The sequence below is a fragment of the Colias croceus genome, chromosome 8 (genome assembly GCF_905220415.1).
Source record: "Colias croceus chromosome 8, ilColCroc2.1".
NCBI lineage: Eukaryota > Metazoa > Arthropoda > Insecta > Lepidoptera > Pieridae > Colias > Colias croceus.
The window spans coordinates 10,481,962-10,502,900 of NC_059544.1; the positions used below are offsets into that span (position 1 = coordinate 10,481,962).

Genomic DNA, 20,939 nt, shown 5'->3' on the forward strand with positions numbered 1-20,939 from the left:
CTTTATTGGCTGTAAAGCATCGAAATTGATCCACTTGTTCCACCTGTCCGTAGGTGTAAGTTCGGAGCCAACTCTCCTATTCCAAGACTGTGCAAGATGGTAAATAAATATGGTGATATCATTGATATTAATAATACCTCTCTCCGAACTGTTCGTAAATTGTTTGTATGTAAGCTTAATGTATAGCATGTAGTCATAGTTATTAAAAATTATATTATGTTCTTAGCCTTATGTTCTAACACCAAAATAGTAATTTATTACAGTTATGTGTTAGTATTGAGACGCAACTACATATTTATTGTTTTTATTATATACATTTTCCTTTGTTCTCTTTATAATGTAATGTTGTTTTTTCTCTTCTCGCTGTTGAGTTTACAATTAAAAATTGTCAGTTTGTGTAATTTATATTTGCATGTTGTGAATACCTATAATTGTTTGTTACATTTAGAAGAATACAATAAGTCTGTAATTAATAATTAATGAAACAATGTAAACAAACGTTGGTATTTCTAATAAATAAATAAATAAATAACATAGGCGTCCCCTAAGAAAGGATTTCCCGAAATTCTTGCGGGAACGGGGAAAAACGGGGATGCACGTACAAAGTCGTGGGCGGAAGCTAGTGACATATGTAGCTATATTTTGATACAGTTTTTACATTTGGTTATTAAGTTATAAATACGTTCGTAATTAAGGAGTAGATACTATAATAATTTGCATTTAATATTTATATAACGGCGAAGAGTATAATGATTACAGTCTATTTACTTTACTTACATTATTTAAAATAGGTCAATAAAAATCCGTACACAACTTCCACATTGTAAAGCGACATTGAACATAAACCTTTAATAAAATGTCGCTTCACAAATAAATTTAATCAAATTAATGAAAAAGGTTACTCACCCCTGGTAACGTCCGTTTTTCATGGAGGGCTGATTGTGCGCTCGAAGCGCTTTCCGGGTTGAAATATGTGAGGAAAGCGCAGCCTGAAACAAATTCATATTATATTAATATTTATTAAGGCATATTAAGTTGTACATTTCCGTGAAGGTGAATAAATGTTATATAGAACTTCGAAAATGTACCTTAAGTGAGAGGTGTGAAAGTTCAATTCGTATTGTTTTCATAAATGAGTGTATAATAATATGGTATCTTCGTATGTTATGAATTGTATCAACTCTTTACTTATATCATAGGTATTGTGTAACATTTGTGGTCTGACTTCGTCAAAGAGAATATTAAAACATGTTTTAATGAAGAAGATATATATAAATACTAAGACATAATCATTGAAACGAAATGAAAAAAAACCCAAATGAATTTATTTTTAGTACTTACGTATGTACTAAAAAATATTATCGTAAGAGATTGTGTTTCTTTAATCTCCAATAATTAATTATACTCTTAATTCACAATCGTTAAATACAAGTCAATGTAAAACAATTATTACATATAGATAAGTATAAAATATACAATATTTTAATTACAATTATTACAGGTTACATACATTGTTCTCGATTGGTAGCAAGTTTTAATGGGAATTGAACCAATTGAGCGAAATGCTATTTACTTTATATTTTATAATTTCATTTGTATGTAGTATTAAATTCTTTGTTTGTTGATTTTGAATAATATGGATTATATAACAAATATATATTGCAATGAATATCTTTAAGCATATTCCTTAAATATTTAATTTACCAATGATCAAGTGATAAGTTTATTCTTTAGTGAATTTTTCATTATTAAACGTGTTTTGTAGACAATTAATAAAATATAATTCTCATATGACTTATTAACACGAAAGAGTAAGTATAATGTTAAATAGTTGTAACATTCTTCTATCCAATAGGAGCGTAGTCTCAATAATGAAAAATAAGCTTAAAATTTTTAATTATTACGGTCAGTTGCGTGGATTAGACAGATAGTATAAAACAATTCTAATACACAGGATATGCTAAATATTACCCATAACACATGTACATATGAAACCTACATCATCATCAATTAGTACTGAACACGGCTATTTTACCAAGCAATGCAATCGACTATCAAACAACCATCCCGAGCTAATAATACACTAATAGCGCGTCCAGTAAATACTTGTCCCAGTGGAATGTTCCTCTAATTGCTACATCTCTATCGTGGATGGCATTGCATAGGTTATGAATATATGTAGGTCATTATTATTGCAGTGAATCTGACCTTCTTGATGTATATGGCATTGCTAACTACGTTTCACTCATGATAGATCATGTTATTGTAGATTAGACGAATAACGGAGATGTTTAATAGCTTTATCAAATACTAGCTGCTCCGCGCGGTTTAACCCCAGTTACTCCACTCCTGTTGGTCTTAGCGTAATGATATATAGCCTATAACCTTCCTCGATAAATGGGCTATCTAACACCGAAAGAATTTTTCAAATCGGACCAGTAGTACCCGAGATTAGCGCGTTCAAACAAACAAACAAACTCGTCAGCTTTATAATATTAGTATAGATAGAGCAACAACTATGCAATGACCAAGCCTGGAAAATAAATCAATAATCGACTCTACAACTCTACATATATCTCTACACATTAAAACAAATGACTCTATGTAGAGATGTCATGGTAACTCTATAAAACGTAGAGCGCATACACTACAGAAGATGTAGAGCAAAGATTACATTGTAGAGGCAAACCAATGCAATTTTTGCGGACGTATAAAAGCTATTGCGTGCTATCTGAGCTCTTATCGCACAGTAGTAGATAACGAGGCGATAGCAGACGAAATAAAACCAACTCTAATTACTGGTCAGCGATGCAAATTCGCCTTTGTTCGTTCTGTTATTATACTTATTTGCGTTATCGAATTAGTGCTTTAAAGTTGATACTCTATTGTTTCGTGTTGTGTTGTTTATTGAACGTTTGTAATCTATTCATATGTTATTATTTATATTTGTTTGTTTGTATCAAGTAACCTCAGAAACTATTTAACTGATTTTGAAATTGATTTCGCCAGTCCTAAGGTGAGTATAATTTTTTTTTTTCGCAAATTCAGAAAAGGATGTTATTGTTCAATACTCATATTAATTACTAGCTTCCGCCCGCGACTCCGTCCGCGCGGAAAAATTAAGAAAAATTAAGATTTATTTATTTTCTACGTATTTTTCCGGGATAAAAAGTATCCTATTTTATGCCCAGGATAATAAGGTATAATAATTATACCAAGTTTCATCGAAATCGAACCGTTAGTTTTCACGTGATGCCTGAACATACAGACAGACAGACAAAGATTTTTTTAATCACATATTTGGGCTTGGTATCGATCCAGTAACACCCCCTGCTATTTATTTTTTCAATATTTTCAATGTACAGAATTGACCCTTCTACAGATTTATTATATATATAGAATAGATTAAAATTTATTTTTCATTAAATTACCGATGCTTTTAAATCTTTCATCTCTACCCAAAGTTATTTTATTTTATCAACCAAATAGTTATTTTCAAAGGATTTGAGGGTAACTCATAGTTCACTGCAGCGAACTGGTAGGCCTTACAAAGCCTTGATATTTGTAACGAGCACAATACATGCTAAAGGTTAATATGTCGTTTCCATGTCCCGGGCCTATATTTTTCGATTCTATACCATTATCATGTTGGATCAACGATTTTCACCGACTTTGAAAAGGTTGGGAATGCTATGCCTAATATTTACAACTTAGTTCCCGTTCATTAAATTATTTTAATGGAATATAAACATGGTCTGAACGTCATTTTAGAAATATACTAATAAGTAGAGTTCAAACTTGTTTCATTTTTACATTCATTTAAAAATTATAGCTGTTTAATAAATGTAATTTAATTATACATCTAAAAAACTAAAATTTATCAAAAGGTTTGCTTTTACCTTTAAATCTGTATAAACATAGGCGTAAAAAAGCCAGAATTACAAAGCCAACAAAGATAATTGTATCAAGCACTTCAAAGGCGCAACTTGTGTACAAATCCTTAAAATTCTCAGAACTTTCTCTTCGTGCTATATTTTACAATAAAAAGTACAACCTAAACTAAAAACTGATTTTTTAAATAATATTTCGTTTAATTAATTCTCTCATAATGATATGCCGCCAGAGGGCATTACCAGTCTCTTTGAAGAAAATCATGCCCCCAGGGGACTTGATTAAACCAAGGTTTAGACATGCTCGGAAAATTGAATAAGGTTTCGGTTAAATTAATTTTAAAATATTGCTTATGATTCAGAAATCTGATGTTATTTATTGATAATAATTTGCATGATTAAGAAGATTCCTTCTGATCTGAAGAAAAAAGTTAAATAAGAATAAAGCTTCCTAATTTTCCTATCCTACTAATATAATAAATGCGAGAGTTTGTGAGGATGGATGCATGTTAGTTACTCTTTCACGCAAGTACTACTGAACTGATTACAATGAATTTCTGTAAATATGTAGGTAGCAGCTAAAGACCTAGAATATGGCAAAAGCTAGCTTAGCCTGGAAATCCCACAGGACCGGGAACTATGCGGGTTTTTCTTTCAAAACGCGGGCGTCAAAAAACAAATATTCTTAAAAACTCTAGTATTTCAATATTAGTTATACTTGGTTAAATTCTCTATTTCTGACTCATAATATTATTATAACGTAAAATATTTGATTAAATACGCCCCATATGTTTATTTTCACATCGCATGACTCCGAATGTAATTTATTATTAAAACAATTATTTATAGTGTTAATCTGACCTTATTACTTGAGGTAATTATGGATACAAAGTGCATGCTTCGTTAAACTGTGACGTGTTTACTTTCAACTGCAGACTTAGGAAAGGTTATCTGATTAAAAAAACATAAACAGGGAGTTTTCAGCTAATTTTAACATGGATAAAGTCATTTTTCATAACACTATGGAAATTAAACTTTAAAATCTTTATTATCCTCTTTTTTCCTATCTCCATCTCCTTTCATCCTCTCCATTCTCATATCCGTACTATCCTTATCTCCAATAGAGATAGAGCAGTTGAAACTGTATGAAAACATATTTTTTTATAAAGTGGTTTGTTAAAAAAGTACTCAAATGAAAACAACATTATTTTACTTGCTAGGTTGCGTAACCGCGCTTAATTGTCTCAACTATTGTAAAAAATAGCTTAACAAAAACACTGAAAATATCAAAAGCCTTTTTCATTATAAATCTTTGTCGTTGTAAAGTTAAAAACTTAAACTTTGTAAGAATTTTCTTGTGTGTACGCGAGTATTACCTATACATTAAGAAACTAGATTTTAAAAAATCGCGTTGTCCTATTACTTCTTGAATCGGTCGCGACGGCTCTAGCAGTCACGTGTACGGCAGTGAATGAATGTCTATAGTTCACCAGGCGGTCGCTGCTTCAAGCCGTCGCGTCGTTCTTAACTGCTTGAAGCAATCCGTGTACGGCCACCCTTACTTCTATTCAATTAAACTTAACTAAAAAATGCAGTATTTAAAAGCCAGCAAAAAACACCCAAAATTTCTAAACTTTCCTTTGATTATATTCATAGTCATCACACTCGAAGAATTTATTTCCAGTAAAACACAAAATTTTAAATTTATTTAGAGCAAAAGGAGCGTTTATATGAGATGGGCTTTTCTTCAAACCTTGAATTCATCCGACTTAATTAAAAGAGTAATTTTAATGACACTAAATGTCATCTCGTTAAGAGTGTGTGTTGCGCTTTTCAAAGTATTCATAATGTTTTCATTTTGATAAGTGAGATTTATATGTGTTGCAGGTGTTTCGTAATGAGCGAATAATTTGCTTGAGATTAATCTGAAACAAGTCCTTTTAACGCTAAAAATATGTTTCATGTATAAATCAATTTATGGAGTTAGATGGATTAGAATATAAAATAATGTTATATATTTGTAGTATTTTATATAGGCCTCTACAATAGACATAATATATGAAACAAGATGTAAGATTTATTTTCAACAAAATTTCACTCCTTTTATAGCGACAAACACAATTTACATCCGTTATAATATATTCTATCCATAATATTTATAACTAACGGTCCGCAACGGCTTCGCCCGTGGTACATATTTACGTTTACTCTACATAAGAACCATCCTCGTACTTCAAGCAATATAATAAAAAAAGAATTATCAAAATCGGTCCACCCGTTCACGCGTGATGCCGTGACGAAGGAAAACATTTTTATATATTGAAGATAAGTTGTACATTTAATAATTAAATTATTTATAAATAGTTAAAATTTTAAGAAAAGCATAAAATCTAATACATTACACAGAAGCCTGAAACTTACTTATGCAACGAAATTCCATTTTATTCGTTCATATATTGTAATAAAGTGCATTATTCTATGACAAACGTATTTTTTTCATCAACGATTTCCGTGCAGCGAAAAATATGTTCATAATATAATTTATAGGTTAGGAACAGTTTGTACAACTAGCTGTAGATAACTGCGGTCCGGATAATTTATATCAGCAACTTTTGTCTCGTTGGATCACTAATATTGTTTTAAATGTAGTTTGTTTATCTAAATAATGAATTTAATAGTAGAATTTGGTCTTGTTTAATGTTTTGGATGATCCATCAGTAAACTTTTTTAATATGGTGTTTTTGACTGTCTGATTGCTTGTCCGTTATAATCTCAGAAATAGGTGATGAAATTTTAGTAAGCTTTTGTCATATAAATAAGTTTCTTAGCGATAGTTATTAGAGAAATCGCATTCGATCTCAGTATTCACCCGAATTGATAACTAACAAGTAATAACTGCGTTAAAAACAACCGACTTCAAACTTGCACTTGCAAAATTCACAAATACCTACAGACAAAAATGCTCATAAAATAAAAACTACTGGGCCTATCCGAATAAAATTTTTATGGGACCAATTCGACACCATTCCGCATCGAACAAAAAAAGAATCACGTAAATCGGTTCCGAAACCTCGGAGTAATCGGTGTACATACATAAAAAAAAAACATACCGGCCGAATTGATAACCTCCTCCTTTTTTTTGAAGTCGGTTAATAATATAGGTACGTCACTGATGAAATCGGCCAATTCTCTCACACTAATTTTAAACCCCACTTAACTCCAACATTATTACAAACGCAAACAAAATAAATGGAAAAAAAGGGCAACAAATCAGTCTCAGTGAAACCGTAAAGAACAAGGTGAAAATTACAACGTCTCGAAAGAATTCCGTGTAAGTAAGAATTTTAAGCGGTTAGTAAAAAGAGTTGCACTTTATGCTATCTTTTGTCCGCTGAATTTAGCACTTTAGTTTAGAATTTATATGCTTTTAAAGTCACCTTGCTAACTACTTTATACAGTACTAGCTTCCGCCCACAACTTTGTACGTGCATCCCCGTTTTTCCCCGTTCGCGTAAGAATATCGGGAAATCCTTTCTTAGGGGACGCCTACGTTATGACATCTACCTGCATGCCAAATTTCAGCCCGATACGTCCAGTGGTTTGGGCTGTGCGTTGATAGATAACTATATCAGTCACCTTTGAGTTTTATATATAGACTAGCTGCTCCCCGCGGTTTCACCCCCGTGGCTCCACTCCTGTTGGTTGTATCGTTATGATATATAGCCTATAGCCTTCCTCGATAAATGGGCTATCTAACACCGAAAGAATTTTTCAAATCGGACCAGTTGCTCCTGAGATTAGCGCGTTCAATCAAACAAACAAACTCTTCAGCTTTATAATATTAGTATAGATTAGAATATACTTTACTAGATTTTCGATCGCAGCTTCACACGCCGTTTCAAAGAAAAACCGTGTGGGATTTCCGGGATAAAAAGTAGCCTATTTCTTATTTCTTATATTAAATTTCAATGTAATCGGTTCATTAGTTTATACGTGAAAGAATAACAAACATCTATTCATCCTGACAAACTTTCGCATTTATAATATTAGTAGGATAATAGCATGGGAAAAGTAACAAAGTACAATATATCGGAAAACAAAAATAAACTTCGTAAAGTTGAAGAAGCCTCATCTCTAATAAGAATATGATGCCGACAAACTTTGGTAGTAGAGAAGATATTATGTAAATAACAAAACCCTCAGTACTTTTTACATAAAATACCAATAAACTAAAAATAAAATATCAGTTCGCTTCGCGAAACAGCTGTGAGCGGTTGCGTATTACTCGATTCTGTGCTAATTACTAATCTGAGGGCGTAAACACTTGGTTTGAAAGTTCAAAATTAATACAAATAATAATGGAGTGCTGTATGTGCAATGCCTTATTTAATGATGGTGTCCTCTGTGGCACCTGCAAAAGATACTTCGACTATGGGTGTGCTCAAATTACTGAAACTGGTTGGCGCAAACTAGGAGCAGACCGAAGAGCAGCATGGAAATGTGGGTCCTGCAAAACTGCTACCGTCAGCACGTCGCTACCGGAATCTGTTTCACTCGAGTCCATTATGAGAGAGATTCGCTCCATGAAAAATCAACTTACGGGCTTACCTAACCTTGTCGAAAGTTTTAATGATATAAAAACTGAGCTATCAGATATAAAAGCAAGCTGCGAATTCTTAGGAGGCAAATTGGAAGACTTTTCAATCAAAATTAATAACTTTGAGGACCGTCTGTTTAACTTGGAGAAATTGGATGGAGCTGTGCGCTTGAGGAGGAGATATCTACCTTAAAAACGCAGGCGCAGGACAGCGACAACAGATCCAGGCTTAACAATATTGAGATAAAGGGCGTGCCGGTCAAAAAAGATGAAAATCTTTTCTCTATATTGGATTCGATCAGCAAGTCAATAAACTGTAACGTTGACAGAAATCAAATAAATTATATTTACAGAATTCAGAGTAGTCAGTCCAAAGAAAAATCTATAATTGTTAGCTTTTTGAATAGATACATTAAAGAAGACTTTGTAGCTGCTGGGCGTGCAACGACCAACCTATGTGCGTCAAACATTGGTTTTAAGGACTTTTCCCATAGAATCTACATTAACGACCATCTCAGCTCAAACACCAAATTGCTTTTAAATAGTGTCAAATCGTTAGCAAAAGAAAAAGGATATCAATACACCTGGATCAAATACGGGAAAATCCACGTGCGTAAAAATAATACCTCACGCGTATTGATAATTTCCAGAAAAAGCGATTTAAACAAAATTTCTTAATGTGTGGCTATTATTGTTCATTACTTCCTAGCTTACTTGATTTGTATAAATTATTACTGTTAAAAAAATACACGATCACCGGATTGCAAAAAAGGTTTAACACACCTAACACTGACGTAGTTGCTAACGCATTTCAACTATATTTCTTTTTGTTGAGGGTAAGTCAAAATTATTTACAATACGCTAATTTATTGCTTATCGCACTAAAATTAATGGTTACATTCGCCTGCTTTGCCGAAGTTAGTGTTGACCTTGATACAAACTGTGTAACGTTCGTTTTAATATTTATCATTCTTACAATTATTTTATCCTGCAAATATACGTACGCACGGTTAAATCTTCTAATGGTTTTATTCGATTATAAAATGCCTTTTAAACGTTTATTGAACGTATCAAAACTAAATGGCTAACGAAAATATAAAATTATCAATTTACTATCAAAACGTAAGAGGATTAAGGACAAAGTCCTTATTATTTTTTCGTAATTTATGTTTAACCTCATATGATATTATACTATTAACGGAAACATGGCTTGTGGATGGTATATCGGATTCCGAATTTTTTGATGAACGTTATGTAGTGTGGCGTAGGGATCGGAATTATGAGACGACAGGACAAACGCGGGGAGGGGGCGTGCTTATCGCAGCCCGAAAGGAATTAATCGTAACGTCACAGGAGCAATTTCAGTCATCTGCCGAGGACCTCTGGTTGACTTTACGTGTTAAATATCATAACGAAATTATAAATATTCATATATGTGTATTATATCTTTGTAAACAAAACTTAGGCAGATCATTTTCTCAACAATTGCATAACTTTCTAGAAGCACTGAATAATATAATTCTTAATCATCCCTCGGATAAAATAATTATTGCGGGCGACTTCAACATGAGTAATATATCGTGGAATATAAATTCTGAAGGTCTGCTTCTTCCTTCAAACTACTCGAATGGTGATGAATGTTTGTTTATCGACGAATTATATACTCACGGTTTGCAGCAGTACAACTTCATACATAACGTTAGCAACCGAATACTCGACTTGGTGTTATCAAATGATTCAATCGTTGTGCATGAATGTGTCTGTCCGCTTTTACCGATTGATCCTTATCATAAAGCGCTCATAATAGATGTAGAATTTGTTCACATATCGTATTTAAAATCTAATACAAGGAAGAAAATATTATTTAACAAAGGGGATTACGAGGCAATAAATGCAGAATTATTAAAAATTAATTGGTCACAAGAGTTTGACAGGACTCATTCCATCGAAGAAAGTGTGAATTATTTTTATTCGATTGTTAATAATTTAATACACACTTATATCCCAAGCAAAACCGTGGTTGACAATAAGTTTCCTATTTGGTATTCACCAGCTTTAATAAAGATAATTAAAGAAAAATTTAAACACTTTCGCAAATACAAGATTTACAAAAACCTTAGTAGCTTAGAATCATACAAACTGTTAAGGGATCGAGTTAAGACTGTAGAAAATGATTGTTACCTAAAATATATAAATTCTGTTGAAAATGCCATTGAACAGAATCCTAAATATTTCTGGTCCTTTTTCAAATGTAGATCGAAATCTAAAGGCTTACCTAGCAATATTAAATATAATAACAATCTATTCACATCTGGTAACAATATTTGTAATGCATTCTCAGAATATTTTTATACTACATTCCTAGATAAAACTGACACAAACTTATCAAATTATGTATCTGAATTGGAACTTAGTAATTTTGAATCAAATTTTGACCTTTGTTCGATTAATATTGACTTGAAAACGATAAAAAAGGCATTATCCCAACTAGATCCTTCAAAATCTGCAGGTCCTGATGAAGTCAGTCCACTGCTTCTTATAAAATGTGCTGATTCAATAGCCATTCCACTAACCTATTTATTTAAGAAATCACTTACTGTTATGGAATTCCCCTCAATGTGGAAAAGGGCATTCGTTACACCTATCCACAAAAAAGGTTCTAAGTTGGAAGTTGTCAATTACAGGCCCATATCTAAATTGTGTATCATAGCCAAAGTCTTCGAAAGATTAGTATACGACCAGGTTTATGCAGTATTTAAAAACACTTTCATGAGTTGTCAGCATGGATTTTTGAAAGGTCGATCAACCGTGACTAACCTGGTGCTTCTGAATGATTATATTACTGATGCTATGGAGACAGGCCATCAGGTTGATGTAATCTACACGGATTACAGTAAATGTTTTGACCGCATAGATCACAAGATTCTCTTGCATAAGTTATACATTATGGGCATTAGAGGTAACTTACTAAGATGGTTTTCTTCGTATATCAACAATAGATCTCAAGCAGTTGTAATAAGTAACTACATATCAAGTTGGGTTGTAATACCAAGTGGAGTACCTCAGGGCTCCCTTTTAGGTCCTCTTCTGTTTTGCGTATTCATAAACGATATCCCAAGTTGCCTCACATACTCAAATCTTCTTTGCTTTGCTGATGACATGAAGATATTTAGGATTATTGATTCTTCTGCTGATGCTGCTATGCTTCAAGAGGACCTTAATAATCTAGACTTCTATTGTTCTCAAAATAAATTAGATCTCAATCCTAGTAAATGCACAGTTGTCTCATTTAGTCGTAAAAAACAAACACTGCATTTCAACTATCGAATAAAAAATCAAGATCTTGGAACTAGCCCTGACATAAGAGATTTAGGAGTAATACATGACCCAAAACTCATGTTTGATAAACATATTGATTGTATTCTAGCTAAAGCATCTAAAGCTTTAGGCTTTATAATGAGAATTTCGTCTGATTTCAAACAGGCGAAAACGTTTAAAATTCTATTTTGTGCTTACGTACGCAGCATCTTAGAATATGCGTCGCCAATATGGAATCCGAGATACGATAAATATATAACTAGAATAGAACGAATACAGATGAAGTTTTTGAAATTCCTATGTTACCGATTACATGTCCCGTACAAATCTGAGGATTATTTCGAGGTCTGCAGCAAATTTCATTTTCTACCTCTTACAAATCGCCGGGAGATTGCTGATATCTTATTACTTTTAGGTATTACATCCAACAAAATAGACTGCCCAGATCTACTAGCCAAAATTTCACTATACACACCCTCAATTGTATCTCGTAAATATACTCCTATCTTTACCTCCGCAGTCAGCACTAACTATCGTCAAAACTCGTTTATTCTGCGCGTAAGCAATAACTTTAACAAGCTATCAAAACAGTTCGATTTTGACTTATTCTGCAGCAGTCCTTACTCAATTAAGCGTCAGTTAGCAAATGAGTTCTTTCGTCAGTTTGGTGGTCGAGTTAATATGTAATTTAATTTAGTGTTACAATAGTATTAGTAAATTCGAAAGCATTTGATTCGTGTGCGTAATCGCTTACATTTGAATCTGTTACATATTAGTGTTATTCTAGTCGTGAGAATCTGTAAATGGCTTATTGTGATTATTATATTATGTGACTACTTTTTAAGAATACAGCTGTAGATTCTCCTAAAATATAAATAAATATAAATAAATAAATAAATAAACACTTTCACCATACAAACTTTAGCATTTTCTTGTTTGATTTTACGCGAGTATTATACATTTAGAAATTAAAGATTTTTAACAGATATAAACGCGATTTATTCATTATATTATTATCCGAAGTGTGCGAAACGTCGGGATAATAATACAATGAATAAATCGCGTTTTAAATCCGTCAAAATCTTTAATTTCTAAACATACAAACTTTTCCATTAAAAACACAAGGTTTAATATTTGAAATACCAGCAGTCCGCTATAGATTGACTATTATTGAATTTTATTCAACTACGTCTAGTTTCTTGAGTCGAATGGTAAACAATGAATTTCGTATTTTATTTCGTTAAGCAGAAGTTGAGAATTGTTATAGTCATTCACTTCGATTGGTATTGTAGTCGAGTGAACGGATTTTTCTATGAAATGTTATTGCCGAGTTATGTAGGGTTATTTCGTTTCAATTATATTGAAATACAAAAATCCGACTCGTTGTTAGGAATAATGCAAAGTCCGATTTTCTGTGATCGTTTTCATATCCGGATAAATTGAGGGTTTTTCTACCGACTTAAAAAAATGGAATAATTTCTCATGTGTGTATTTTATGCTTGTTATCTCAAAACTATCGATTTTTTATGATCATTCTTATTTGAAATACATGTGTTATTTAAAATAAGCTTGGTTGGTTAAAAAAAATATAAAAAAATAAAATGAACCTATAGTCGAAGGGAAACGTACTACACGTTAAAATGAAATTTGTCCATTAAGAAAGTATAATTGGCCCACTTCAACCTAATTTAGGTAGACGTGCCAATGAGTGACTAATGGTTAATAATGGCTTCACCACTATAATTAGTATTGTTACTTAGTACCTATTACTCGTATTTGTTAAACACGCAATTCTGTGTTTAAATTAAATTTCTATTTGTTAATTAATCAGCTTGAAAAATATAAAAAATTTGAGCATCGATGTACGTTTTGAATTGTTGAAAGAACACCTCATTATAATTTAAAAACGTTTTAGGACTTTCACTACATTTAGTTAAAAAAGTGAAACACTGTATTTACTGTTATATATATGCTACATCTACTATTGCACTACATCTGTAGTCAGAAGCTTTTAAACAAAACCAAATCTTAATTCATACTAATATACAGGTACTTTTCCTCGTAATAAACATAATTAAAATTAGAGTCATATTAAACATAATAGAATAAGTGTTTTGTAAAGACTATAAGAAGTCACTAAACAGTTGCAACTCAGTCACTAAACAACTCAGTGAGTGAATAGTGATGTACCGTAATCACGTGCGAGCAGCAATTAGTGCGATGTTTGGCAAAATGTCACTTGTACTAGATACAGTACATGTTTAATTATTTTCAGCGCTTGAATTAGACGTGTACTATTTATGTGAACGTAACTTTAACGTTAAAGTGGGATTAGTTTACCTAATTTATGTATGTTTTTATTAAACTGATAATAAAATATATTTTTTGTATTTTATCATATAGATTGGCGATGAGTTAGCTCGATGAACTGAAATGAATACAATATATTCTTGTAGAAACAATAAATCAGATATAAAACGCCTTCATCACATTATTTAAAACTACAAACAGACAGAACACATTCATAAAATCGCGCATATTATAGCGTTTAATCGTTGAAAAGTCTTCAGTCGAAATGTATACGTAATCACTATACACTATAAAACAACTTAAGGGCCTATCGTGTATCGTATTATCGTGTAAAACTTTATTGGACGGATAAGATTTAACCAAGGATTGAAAAATCGGTCTTTAAACGTATAAAACATTAACAATTTCATTTCCCTCGCAAAACTTGTCGCAAAAATCTGCAACCTATTTTTTCCCCAACGAAAAAATCGATTCCCGCCAAACAAAGCTGAAATCTCCTTACATATTTTTCTAATCATCCATAATCGGATTACCCGGCCAAACTCCATGATGCAATCCGGACTTGTATAATTACGAACTTTCTAGGCGTTGGACAATTATCCCGGGATTAGGATACTCATAACAGTGTCCGGGAATCCTGTTAAATGCGTATAATGTGCAACGGAAAGTCCGCAGATCATATTAGTCTTAATTGTTCGTTTTACGATTTTATGAGGCTTATCTGCGGGATTAATCCGTTTTAATTAACTTTGTTTGGTAATTGAAAACATTTTTATTGGGTTCATATGTATACAAGAATGTTCTTCTATAAAAAGAAGTATAATTTTATATTAATCATTATTTAAAATGTTAATAATGTTCATGATTCCTATTCATCATCATCATTGTGTATTACTAGTAAGGTGGCTTTTGATCTCACTGCCTAAAATCTATTTTTTTGTGCACAAGAAGTATAAATTAATAAATATTCTGAACACAGTCCATACGTATTCATTACTCAGAGCCTATAACAAAAGTAGGAAAAAACAAAGTAATAAAAACGGTATCTATATCAAACCAGCAGACAGACATGAGTATACGCGACACGATAACCAGCTGAGTTAGCACTCGATGACCACTAGTGATGGGAATATATCGATAAGTCGAAATAATATTGAATTATCGATAAAATATTTCTTGTAGAGTTATCTTTCCTTCCTAGGATAACAGCGATTGTACACAAAATAGTGAAATAAATCGCGTATATTATGTGAATAGAGATTGAAAGGGAGATTTTTTACAGAAGTTCACTATAGTTGAAAAATACAATATTATGTATTATATTTCGTTTCATTTTCCTCGTGTTTTATCAATATCACCGACTTAGAAACCAATTACATAATAAAATAAAAACACACAAAAAATAAGCACTTTATTTCACTACCAAAAAGTATCGCATTTCACGTCTACCAAATAAAATTCCACAAACGAATACAACATTTAAAATTTATGAACGTCAAAGATACAGTGTGGGAAAGTTTACCGGTACCAGCGGAAACTCGGTATGATTTTACCAAATCTAATTTACAATAACTCTCTAGGCGACCGCAAGAGGTATGCACGAAAGAATTATTTCACAACTTCTGTTCGGTATCTAAAATATAATATGGTGTTTTTAAATTGTAACGTTTTTACGCGTTGAAAAATATGGGAATGTTCACTTTTAACTGTTTAAGTTTGTGTACAATTTTATTGCTTGCGATTTATTTTACGTATATAGAATGTTTTTTCTTTTCATTAAGAAATAAACAAATTAAAGCGCTATGGAGGCTTTACTTAATTCATTATCATAATATAAATTAATGATGCAAATTGAAACATAAATGTGTTCATATTTTGGTTCATACGAGTTTAATAAAGAAGTGTAACTAATATATACAGAACAGCCTTGTTAACTAAAATGCTAAACGCCAACAGTATCTTATAGGAATTGACGTTCTCATGATGAAATTAAACATGCTAAAATGTACTCTATGATTTTGGGAAAAATATTGCTATCGACATTTGCGATTAGAACATCACATCCCTACACCCAGCCTAATGGAACCACGTGAATCAATAACTGCTGACCATCTCATTACAACTCCCAACATTCAATCAAATTGTGACGTAAGATATTCACCTCTCTACCATCGACATAGAGGCGAGTTTCCGTCAAAGCATTTACCATGATACGGCTTTTAATCGGGACAGTTGTAATAAAAGTGTCAAACTGCTATGTAGAGAGAAAACATCGAACGGTTTATAGACTATTACTAATAAAATAAAAAGGATATGGGGCGGTATGACGTCGCAGGGCGTTTAGAGGTCGTACGGGGAAATTCTGATTTTTTTCCTCGTACGTGTTTATGCGCCGTTAAAATGTTATTATCTGAGCTCGTATGGATTTCTGAGAAGAATTTGCTACGAGGTTTGCTTGATACGTACCTATTAAATTGTTAACGAATTACTCATTTGAGAATTTAAGTTTCATGTTTTGTTTACAGCAAACGATGAAACAAAATAATCTATTAATACAGAATAAAAGGGAATACTGCCTTGTAAATTAGTACCTACCATATTGTTTATATACTACTGACAAATGAATACCTGAATATTATCATGATACCACCAGCGATGTCAAAACATATTGATCAAAGTATCGGTAGTCTACAAAGTTTTTTATAAATTGTGAACTACTTGATAACTTATATATTATAATCACTAAAAGTGTATCTCGATCTAGATACAGATAATCCATACTAATATTATAAATGCGAAAGTAACTCTGTCTGTCTGTCTGTTACTCAATCACGCCTTAACTACTGAACCAATTTACATGAAATTTGGTATAGAGACATTTTGATACCCGAGATAGGCTAACATAGGCTAATTTTTACCCCGGGACGTAGGATAGGTTTTGTCCCGGAAATCCCACGGGAACGGGAATTATGCGGGTTTTTCTTTGACTGCGCGGTCGAAGTCGCGGGTGGAAAGCTAGTAGACAATAAATCCATCCATATAATCCAACAGATAACACCAATCTCCGAATCGCATGAATAAAACAATAGTTTAATAAATACAGATTTCCAATGTTTGAACCAAACGCTGTTAAATAATCATACGTCGAAAATGATATTTAAAAAATACCATCATTTTTTATATAAAATTGAAGTGCTTTAATATAGTAAAGGCTTTTGGGCGTTTAAAAGGCCCATCAAGTGAGACTCAAAGCTCCACTCCGGTTGCACAATTTATAGATTTAATAATAGCTGTATGAAACATTATGGCTTTGAGTTTTAATATATAAAGAATTTAATTACTATTTTGTTTTTTTTTCGTGGTAAAGATGTGAATTTCTAGAATTTTTGGGGAGTTTAACTGGCTGGCAATTGTTTTGTTTTTATTTTTTATTCTTTATTGCACTTATAAAACTAAAATACAAACAGGTTAAAGATATAAACTAAGTACAATGGGCAGTCTTATCGCTTGAAGGCAATTTCTTTCAGACAACCTTTGGTACAATAGAGTAATAAAACAAAGTTTTATGAATACAGATTAAGAATTATTCAAGTTACTTTTTTCAGACACTCTTTACACTTTCACTTTTCAATACAGTTTACAGTTACACATCCAAAACAACAAAACCTTCGTAATGTTTCTGAATGTACTAAAAACCTCAGATTTTACATTGTATCTATACATCTTACTTTAAACCTCATACTTCTCTCACACTCACATATATGTATAATGTATATCAAAGGTTATACTTTACATCCATAATAGCGACTGTTCATTTCCCATTGTATTGTGCATGTCTGTCCGCATCGCTTGACCCGTTGAATGCATAATTAAAGCCCACTGCAATTTTATAGATCCTTCAGCGGGTTTCATAGAGATGCTGTGTTATTAGCCAGTCTACGTTTATGTATGTCTTACTTTTTGGTTGTAAGTCTTTTTTTTGTGAAGATGTTTCAGTTTGAGAAGGTGTTTTATAGTACTGTTTGTTGGAGTTTATTTTCACGTATGCTGCGAAATTAATGTTCTTGAGTGATGATTTTGATTGTATATAACATCAAATGTTTGTGTAAGTATACATGTAAGTGATACGTAATGTAACAATTGTATTATTATGTCATAAATAATAATTCATAAATTGCTTTTATTGATTTTTTAAGCAAAGTACATAATATTATGTAGGTAATACTAACACAATAACAAATTTTAACGCATATTACATTTTTGTAAAACGCTAATCAATTTCTTATACAACAAATTAATACACTATTTTGCAGTGAAAAAGGTCTTTCATCTAAAAACTTATGCGAAGCGCATATAACGTGATACGCGGTTATAAACTTCATTTTTCATAGTGCGCCTCAAGAAATCACCTAGTTTCAAAGTACACTGCAGTGCAGGTAAGATTAAGAATGGATATTTTAATATGTATAGTAAGCATATTAAGTATTAAAATATAATAAAACTAGCTTTACGCCCGCGGCTTCGCTCGCGATTTCCGGGATAAAACCTATCCTATGTCCTTTCTCGGGTATCAAAATATCTCTATACCAAATTTCATGCACATTGGTTCAGTAGTTAAGGCGTGATTAAGTAACAGACAGACAGACAGACAGAGTTACTTTCGCATTTATAATATTAGTATGGATGATACATCTAATTGTCTTCTTACTTCTACTTTCGTTCTTATTTTTAACAGTTTCTTCCAGACGCAGTTTCCTGCAGACGTAACCTTTTAAAAATACAGCAACGTGCAATTTTTTTTATTTAAACACTAGCTTACCGCCCGCGGCTTCGCCCGCTTTGTCTAAAACCTAATAAATTATATACTAAAACCTTCCTCTTGAATCACTCCATCTATTAAAAAAACCGCATCAAAATCCGTTAAGTAGTTTTAAAGATTTAAGCATACAAAGGGACATAGGGACAGAGAAAGCGACTTTGTTTTATACTATGTAGTGATTAAACAAAGATAAATATGCATTAATTATCTACTTCCACAATGCATTATCAATAGTCAATATCCTAAAAAAGGCACAAACTATCGCAGAAAAAATACGCTAACCGATCCTTCAGCGCCAAATTACAAGTACTTAGTAAAACTGTAAAGTTCAAAAAACTAATAAAAGCTGTCGTCTACTGTAGCTCATTCATCATTTGCCACTTCATTATTAAGGGGAAAAAACTAAAACACCGTGAACCTTTCTTCAAAATGTCCGAGCGCGCCTGACGGATTATAAATTTTAAATTGCAATCATTTATCATCTGTGCAAGTTCGGCCCTGTAATAAACAAGAGGAAGAAAATGGGATATTTTAGCGCTTGACTTTCGGGCGAGATAAATGGAATATGCACTTTTATATTATAACATTTATATACTGTAAACGTAATAAAAGTAAGTAGAAATCTATACATATTATTATACAATCGTAGGAGAGTCAAAACTTTACCATCGATATTGAATTATTATATAGCTTTTAGAATGTTTTTCTGTTTGTCTGTCTGTATATCTGGGCTAAACTCATAAACTAGATTTTTTTTCAGAAATATTACTAACAGGTCGGGTCAACATATACCTAGGCTATATATCATCACGCTAAGACCAATAGAAGCGCTACAATGCGGGTGAAACCGCAGGGCACAGCTAGTACACAATATTATAATCTATTGTACCGACACATTTTCTGAATCGCGCTTGTGAAATGTTTTTTTCAAACCATATATACCGCCGACTATTAGTTTGCCATCAAGTGAGTCATAACTACTAGGTACTAGATTACGAAGATCCTAGTACTTTACCAATGGAGAAACGAGTGCAAGCACAACGCAAATTTGCATCTGGCATACAAATTCAGAATACTAGACAAGCTCAACAAGCCAGTATGGAAAGACTAACAACGCCTCAAGAGTTAAAAGTGTATCAAGTACACACCACAGCAAGATCTATTCTAGATATAGTTTCCTTCCAAGGTATTCACACTCAACAACAAAATGTGGCATCAAAAATTTTGGAAAAAAGTTGCAACAAGGTCAGTGAAAATAGGAATACTGAACCTCGGTATCAGCTCAGAGGACCAAAGAGCAGGAAACTTTACGATGTTCAGAGGAGTGAAAGCAGATGCTCATAAAGAATATATAAACTCAACAAAAAAAACTTTAGATAAAATTCTAGTCTAGAAAAGAAAGTGTCTGTAAATATAACGCCTCTTCCTGTTATAAGAGAAACGAAGAAGAGATGAAGCCGTAACCAACGTGAAATCTGACGAGGAAGATAAAAAAAAACATATTCATACTTAGGGTAAGATAATTTAGTCTTAGTATGTATAGTATTGTTATTGTAATTTAGATTAAAATAAAGTTTTATGAATTATTCTGGTTTTTTTTTAATTATTGTCCTGGGGCCTTAGCCAAACGTCAAAACGCCAAGGAATAGAATACGCTATCGATAGAAATTGACATAAGCGTATGATGTTTTGCATAAGGATTCGGTCACCCTACCAACGACAACGACGACCACGAACAAAATTTTCATCCAGTCGCAATTAAATAAAATTGTGCAAAACACAATTAAAAATGAAATTTAAGAATTTCCTGTCGTATTGGTGTTTGGAAAAAAAATTTTTGAGATCAATGGATAAACAAACAGGTTTTTCATAGAAACGGTGGCTCCTAGAAAAAAATGTATTTAACCTTTTTTATAGATAATTAGATTATATACAATTTTGGTTCAGGTGATTGTAGGTATGATAAACTTACCGTCTCGGCAAAAATCGCAAAAAACCCTATTTC

The 20,939-nt window shown here is 32.3% G+C and overlaps 1 protein-coding gene across 1 annotated transcript in view; it reads right to left on the reverse strand.

Annotated features, from left to right (window-relative positions):
• Positions 1-20,939, reverse strand: part of LOC123693918 (CUGBP Elav-like family member 4) — a 536,298-nt gene that overhangs the window by 476,439 nt on the left and 38,920 nt on the right. The window contains exon 3 of the mRNA XM_045639187.1: positions 907-989. Within this exon, the coding sequence (XP_045495143.1) occupies positions 907-989 (83 nt within the window). The remainder of the gene's footprint in view (positions 1-906; positions 990-20,939) is intronic.